Genomic DNA, 8,233 nt, shown 5'->3' on the forward strand with positions numbered 1-8,233 from the left:
GGACCTCGGCGGTTAGTGCCCCTCCGTGGGCTGCGATCAGTGGCCTTACCTTAGGAGTGCTCTGAGCCCCAAGCCCACCCTTTTTTTGAAGCCAATTAGAGCCTCACGCTCTAATCATGTGCTTAAAAAAAACCCTATTGGAATCCATGCGTCTGGCGCCCTGCATGTAGATTAGAGGCCGGGCGCATAGATTGGGGGGTGGCACCCCTGCGCCCTGCATGAGCGGCCGCCACTGCTCTCCTGCTATCTGCATGCTCTTTGCACTGCAGCACACCTGATTGGCTCCCTGTGTTGCTTTCCCCTCTCTTATTCTAAACTCTGCAAAAGGCTGATACCAGGGGACAGTCAGGGACTTGAATTACAAAAAAAAAAAGACAAAATATACTAACCTTTGTATTAAAACAAAGTATTTAGTGAGTTTCTTATACATTGTTGCAGTTTTTCTGAGCAGCATGTTTTTTTTTTTCTTAATACCACAATCCAGTAGATTTCCTAGTGATGAACTGGAGAAGTATTAATCGTGAGAACACTGGTATCTCCTCCTGGGGAATGGTCCCTGAAAAGTAACGTCCCAAAATGTCATCTTGCACAATCTCTGTGCGAAAACCTCAGATTGTGCAACTTTTTCTATTGTCATGAAAACAGGAACTACCTGAATGCTACATAGTAACCATCACAGAGCAGATGTTCTATTGTCATTGGAACGGCCTTGGCATTCTGTTACATCAGCTGTCATGGCCGTTCACACCAATTTAGGTGAAAGTACAGTATTAGGCCCCATGTACCCAGGCATTTACTAAAAGCGAGCTGCAAAGCCAAAACCAACGAAAACCGCTGTAAAAATATGCTTTTAGTAGCTTTTTGCATTGGCATTAAGCCGCACTAGCTTTTAGCAGCGTTTCTCTGCCTCTATTCAAAATCAAAAGTTCCCTATGAAAGCCGTCTACTGATCTGACTTTCAGCCCATTGATTTGAATGGAAGTGGCATCCAAGTCTGATAACGATGATCCAACTTTTTGTGCGACTTGTGCTCTGAGGATTTTGAAGGGAACCCCTCACCAATATGAAAAAAAACGGTGTGCGGTCCCCCCCCCCAAGATCCATACCAGGCCCTTTGAGTCTGGTTGGATCCTGAAAGGGAACCCCACACCAAAATGGAAAAAAAAAAACTGTGTGGGGTCCTGACCTGCCGGGCTGCATGCTCGGATATGGGTCTGGTATGAATTTGGGGGGGGGGGGGGGGCATGCCGTTTTCTTAAGGCAGAAGGGTCTGATATGGTCTTGTGGGGGACCCCCATGCAGATTTTTTTTTTCCATTTTGGCATGGGGTTCCCTTTCAAGATCCATACCAAACTAAAGGACCTGATATGGATCTTGGGGGGGACCCCACGCCGTTTTTTTTTTTCATTTTGGCATGGGGGTCCCCTTCAAAAATCCTCAGAGCACGATCCGACTTGGGTGCGACTTCCATTCAAATCAATAGGCTGAAAGGGCAGCTTAAGGCCTCATGTACACTGCTACTAGTAAACAGACGTTTTAGAGCAGTTGGGCGTTTTTTTCAGCTGCTCCTGAACTCACCTCTATGTTATCTTATCAGTACATGTACACAGGGTCGTTTATAGTCGTTTCTAGGCAGTTGAGTTTAGAAGCATTTTTTGGAACGCAAAAAAATGCGTTCAGGACGGATGTTCAGAGGCATTTGAAACGCCAAATGCCTGTAACAGCTTGTAACTGCGTTTAGCCACGTTTCGTTTACGGGCGTTTTTCATTTTTTGCTATTATTTTATAAAGCTTCTAAACGCGGCAAAACGCTGGTAAAAGCGGCAAAACGGACGTTTTAAACGTCGGTTACTATCTGTCAAGTTGAATCGTTCAGGAGAGGTTGTAAAAAAGCCCCGTGTACATGAAGCCTAACACTGTGTCTTAACGTTTACACGCGCTTACAAGCAGTTACAAGCTTTTGGCATTTGAATTGCCAGTAAACTACCGTCCTTAAAGTGGTGTTCCGGCCGAAATTGTACTTTTTAAATAAAAATATCCCTATAATACACAAGCTTAATGTATTCTAGTAAAGTTAGTCTGTAAACTAAGGTCTATTTTGTTAGTTTATAGCAGTAGTTTGTTATTTTAAACAGTTACAGCAGGCCATGGCCATCTTAAGTATGGGCATCTGAAGCCAGACTGTATTTCTTCCTGGATCTCATCCTTGCAGATCTCGCACATGCTCAGTGCAGCACAAGCAGTATAATAGGTTTCAGGTCAGGTTTCCATAGCAACGGCAGTTTCAGAGGCATTGCAATGCCTTCCCAGAAGGCATTGCAAACAGGAAATGATGCGATGGGCCGCGGCCAGGGAGCAGGAAGTGAAAAATGAATACAGCAGATATACAGTAGGTGCTGAGAAAAAAAATAGAAAAATATCCAATTTGTTTACAGTGCACAGTTTAGTGAGGGATGCTGAAGAGTTGTAAAAGTGGGTGGAACTCCACTTTAACACAATTTTTCTGCTTACAAAAAAAGTCAGTAAACTCAACTGCCTCTAAACTACTATAAACAACTGAGTGTACATGTACACATAGGATAACATTGAGGAGAGTTCAGGGGCTGCTGAAAAAAATGCCCAACTGCTCCTAAACATGAGTTTAGCAGCTGCAGTGTACACGAGGCCTAGTTGTATTTAGGCAGTTGAGTTTAGAAGCATTTTTTGGAATGCAAAAAAATGTGTTCAGGACGGATGTTCAGAAGTATTTGAAATGCCAAATGCCTGTAACAGCCTGTAAATGCTGCTAAACTCATTAACATGCGTTTAAAAGCGTTTACAGACGTTTTACATTTTAACAAAGAAAAACGCTTCTAGACGCAAACGCAGCTACACACGGCATGTAAACACGGCTAAATTGTGACAAAATCCTGAAGACAACCAGTTCTAATATTGTTGGATCTCATTAGTGTTATATCCCTGGAAAGAGGCAAACAGAAATCTAAAGAGCCAGTACACCAATTGTTTTGTGTACTTTCCTTTGATGTTACTTATATAATGGTAAAATTCTCTCTGTAAATTTTCCAAGCTGGACTCCAGTCATCATGAAACAAGGTTCTTCCACATTGACTTTAATGCAGTTCAAAACATTTGATTCAAACTAAAAATTCAGGACATCAACCTGAGTTTAAATCTCATCACTAGTGATCAGGATGAGAATTTCACTGGGATAAGACATTCCAAACACCGATTCCCAAATCGAATTCATAAGAGAACTGGGACATCCTAATGATGAATATACTCTGGGTTAGAGGGCTCCTTGTTGGCCATGATATTCATCATTTATAAATAAATAATGGTTAATAATTGTCATCTTCTCTTCCAGCCTGGGGGTGGTGATGTATGAAATCGCTACAGGAAAACCGCCCTTTCACGGTGAGTCTATGACCCGACTTTCCCGCTCTAGCATACAAAACTGAGCCGACCTAATACAGAATTTTGTATATCCTATGTATGTTTACATGCAGGGCACCGGACACATGGATTCCAATGGGGTTTTTTTTTTTTCTGAAGCACATGATTAGAGCAAGAGGCTCTAATTGCCTTAAGAAAAGGGTGGGCTGGGGGTGCAGAGCATTGCGCCCTGAGCCCACCCAGTTGTGTGACAATAACGAATTAATATTAGCTATTGTTTTCCTGATTCTCCTCCCAACCAATCAGGTCCTGAGACCCGCTTGGCCAGGGAGTCTTAGGATTCCCTGGCCAATCGGGTCTCAGGACACCCTTTCTGTTCCTGGTGCAGGCCTGTGGCCGGGGAGGGCTTGAGCTGGCATCCGGAAGCCGGAGCGAGCATGGAGGCCAAGGCTGGGCAGCTGCATTAGACAACATGTGCATGACGAAAACGCATCTTCGAATTCACCAATTTTTTTTTTTATTTTTTTTTTTTTATTATTATTATTCGAAATGTTCAAATCAATAAATTTTGAATCGGCAAAGTGAACAAACAAAAGAAACATCTTCATCAAATGATTACAATGACTCTTTAAATCACCTTTGGCTTAATAAAAACAACATTATTTCGAAATGGTACTCTAATAATACACACCGTCTTTGATTTCAGAAATAAGTTTACAGATTAGATTCGAATTTCAATTTGAATTTCGGAAATTCAGATGATTTTGTTTTTCGTTATTCGGAGCATTCGATTAACTTAGTTTATACTGTAACTCAGGTATTCAGATATATCCAAATCTCTGAATAAGAAAAATTTGTCTGAGTAATTTGGAAAGAAAGGAACCGCACATGTCTAAGAGGCACTGATGGGCACTGATTGGCAGCACTGGTTGGCACTGTTGGGACTGCACTGATAATTAGGACACTGATATCAGTGCCCTGATTATCAGTATAGATGTCCCTTTAACACAATCTGGTTATTGGCTCTCTTCTGCTCTCCTTATGCTGTCAGCGTGAGGAAAGGAATGCCAACAACCACCTTGTGTTTACATCGTGAGCAGCTGTCATTGAACACATCTGATCAGGTGGTAAAGGGCAGCTGTGATTGGCCCTTTACCCTGACTGGACCCAAGTCCAAAGGACTCAGCAAAAACAGAGTGTGCTACCCACGTGCCGCAAGGGGTGTGCTGGCAGCGCGATCCCAGGAGGACGCCATATGACGGCCTTCCGGCAAAGTAAGCCCGCGCTGTAGCCATCTTTCAGCTTTAGCGCGGGCTAGAAGTGGTTAAAGACATTCAGATCTCTTATTGCTTCACTTTGTGTAATATGAATGTTTGGATCATGCACTTTCTTCTATTCATATGCTAATCCAGAAGACTCGGGCTGGGTTTACACTAGCTACAGCCACGGGTCACAGCAGGGGGTTCTGGTGCGTGTCTGTTCACCGTTTCAGGTGTGAATCAGGTCCAAATTTTTGGCTGAATTCACACCTGAAATGGACCAGAAGATGCACAGGACCTTTCTGCAATTCGCATTGCGGCAGCCCCGGAGGTGTGTGAATCGGCTCCATTAAGAGTCGGTCACACTCTCCTGTCATGCGAATTGAAATTCGCATCAGTGTGAACCCAGCCGTAACCTTCTAAGACAGATATTTTGTGGACTTTCTAAAGTTCTTTTGCACAGTACTGTATATGATCAGATATCCATGTCCATGTAATTTTCTTCTGGGTGTTCCAGTGTCCTTCTAAAATATCAAAATAAACTACTTGCTTGTTAGGCTCTAGAGAGTGGCTGCAGTATGTGCGAGTTCCTCTCCTGTGATTAGTAGACACAATGCCATTATACCTCATACACACCTTGGGTTGTCAAGAGAAGGGCCTTCCTTTTAACAACTATCGTTTCATGTTCTCTTCAGGTCTGGAGGTGACAGCAGACAATCTGGTGGAGATGCAGGAGAAGTGGTGGGCCTCACTAGACAATGACTTTCCATCTTCGTGCCCTGATATGTTCCGTGACCTGATTAAACGCCTTTTACAGAAAAATCCCAAAGATCGTCCATCTGCTAGAGGTAGTTCAATTTATGCCAGTTATTCCATGTCTGTTTCTATACCTCATAACTGTACTGGTGCTCAGATTACATAAATGGTGATGGTAACAGTGATCAGAAAATCAGTCTACAGGGCTCCATCAGGGCTGAAAACAAACCAAAGTTCAAATTATTACTTTACCTCTTATGCCGCATACACACGAGCAGACTTTTTTACCAGACTGGTCCAACGGACTATCCGACGGGCTTTCGGCGGACTTCCAATGGATTTTCCCAACTAACGGACTTGCCTACACACGATCACACCAAAGTCCGACGGATTCGTACCTGATGACGTACGACCGGACTAGAATAAGGAAGTTGATAGCCAGTAGCTGCCCTAGCGTCGGTTTTTGTCCGTCGGATTAGCATACAGACGAGCGGATTTCTGGGTCTGGCGGAGTTACGACGTAAAGATTTGAAGCATGTTCCAAATCTAAAGTCCCTCAGATTTGCAACTGGAAAAGTCCGCTGAAGGTCCGGTGAAGCCCACACACGATCGGATTGTTCGCCGGATTTGGTCCGTCGGCGTCCGCCAGGCAAGTCCGGTCGAAAAGTCTGACCGTGTGTACGCTGTACAAGTAACACTTTTTGGAGACCAGTGACACCAATACAGTGATCAGTGCTAAAAAAAAAAATGCACTGACACTGTACTAATGTCACTGTCAGGGAAAGGGTTAACATCAGGGGCGATCAAAGGGTTAAATGTGTTCCCTATGTGTGCTTCCTAACTGTAGGGGGAGTGCTTTGACTAAAGGAATACAGAGATCAATATTTCTGCTTATCAGAAACATGAGATCTGCATTTTCCATTCTGGCATAACAGCGGTCTGCCTTGTTTACATAGGCAGACCGCCGTTCTGCCTCTCTACGAACAATTGCCGGGTTCCCAGCGGCCACCGAACCCAATGATTGGCTCCCGCTGTTGCCAATCAACAGCGGTAGTTGGGCTCCAGCAGCACGCACACACGGGAGCTGAAGACGAGAATCACGTACAGGTATGTGATTTTGCACTAAAGGGCCGCCCTGCCGCAGTGTATGTACGTGGGGCGGTCCTTAGTTTGGTGTGAGGGGACTACACAGAGCCCTGACCTCAACCCTACTGAGCAAATTTTAGAATTGAAATGTTGGTCAGCCATCATGTGGCCACTTGGCTAGCCAGTCTGGCCTCTTGAATACCAAACCTCCTTTAGCCAGATGCTGATTCTACACCCCATTCCAAGCCCTAGTCTTGGGGACCAGGTTATCACTCTTCATCTGGCTCATCATCACCCACTAAAGACTAGAAGTGGCCCCTCCCACTTCCCCACCATAGATACATTCACCATACTGTAGATACTTAACAATTTAATTGACAGTTTAGTTAGGTGTTGTTCACATGTGTGTCATCGTTCTTTGTCTAGTGCACATGATATGCATACAGTATGTATTACCTGTAGATGGGTTTTGACTGATCCAAGTCATTTCTTCTGTCATTTCAGTAACTGTGGATCTACTTTTGCATTATTTGAATCAGCAAACGCCAGAGTAATGTCATCAGGATGCCATGGCATAGAGTGGGCCAACATGTGACTATTTATATACTTGGTGCACCTATCACAAGTGATTTAAGAAGAAGTATTTCCACGCTTTGGTCAAATAAAAGAAAAGAAATCTTTATACAGAAAGCTGCTGCCTCCACTTAAACAACAACCGTGGTAGTGTCATAATTAGTGGGAGATAAAAAGTGGATGTGGCGCTGCTTTATCAGAATAAATTGCTGTGTATATAATGATAAACTTCTGCCCCTGGTGTCAAGGTGGACACAATTAAATACTGTAAGTACTCTCTAATGCCCTGTACACACGGTCGGACTTTGTTCGGACATTCCGACAACAAAATCCTAGGATTTTTTCTGACCGATGTTGGCTCAAACTTGTCTTGCATACACACGGTCACACAAAGTTGTCGGAAAATCCGATCATTCTGTACGCGGTGACGTAAAACACGTACGTCGGGACTATAAACGGGGCAGTGGCCAAAAGCTTTCATCTCTTTATTTATTCTGAGCATGCGTGGCACTTTGTCCGTCGGATTTGTGTACACACGATCGGAATTTCCGACAACGGATTTTGTTGTCGGAAAATTTTATAGCCTGCTCTCAAACTTTGTGTGTCGGAAATTCCGAAGGAAAATGTGTGATGGAGCCTACACACGGTCGGAATTTCCGACAACAAAGTCCTATCACACATTTTCCGTCGGAAAATCCAACCGTGTGTACGGGGCAATAGTGTTTATATATAACTCTGTGAACACAATTGCACCCCTATATTAAAGTGCTAAGTATACAAAAAAGTGACAAGTGTTATGTTTTCCAATTGATAACTGTGGTAAAAATGAAATCAAATACTACAATTCATATACACTATATTGCCAAAAGTATTGGGACACCTGCCTTTACACTCACATGAACTTTACTGGCATCCCAGTCTTAGTCCGTAGGGTTCAATATTGCGTTGGCCCACCCTTTGCAGTTATAACAGCTTCAACTCTTCTGGGAAGGCCGTCCACAAGGTTTAGGAGTGTGTCTATGGGAATGTTTGACCATTCTTCCAGAAGCACATTAGCGAGGTCAGGCACTGATGTTGGACGAGAAGGCCTGGCTCACAGTCTCTGATCTAATTCATCCATTCGAAGGTGTTCTTTCGGGTTGAGGACAGGACTCTGTGCAGGCCAG

The 8,233-nt window shown here is 43.8% G+C and overlaps 1 protein-coding gene across 1 annotated transcript in view; it reads left to right on the forward strand.

Moving 5' to 3' along the window:
* Positions 1 to 7,184, forward strand: part of LOC141112685 (mixed lineage kinase domain-like protein) — a 28,156-nt gene extending 20,972 nt beyond the window's left edge. Inside the window, exons 9-11 of the mRNA XM_073605685.1 lie at positions 3,365 to 3,414; positions 5,348 to 5,500; positions 6,999 to 7,184. Coding sequence (XP_073461786.1) covers positions 3,365 to 3,414; positions 5,348 to 5,500; positions 6,999 to 7,048 — 253 coding nt within the window. The 3' untranslated portion in view covers positions 7,049 to 7,184. The remainder of the gene's footprint in view (positions 1 to 3,364; positions 3,415 to 5,347; positions 5,501 to 6,998) is intronic.
* The last annotated feature ends 1,049 nt before the right edge of the window (positions 7,185 to 8,233 follow it).

This window comes from Aquarana catesbeiana, linkage group LG11 (assembly GCF_042186555.1).
Source record: "Aquarana catesbeiana isolate 2022-GZ linkage group LG11, ASM4218655v1, whole genome shotgun sequence".
In the NCBI taxonomy this organism is placed as follows: domain Eukaryota; kingdom Metazoa; phylum Chordata; class Amphibia; order Anura; family Ranidae; genus Aquarana; species Aquarana catesbeiana.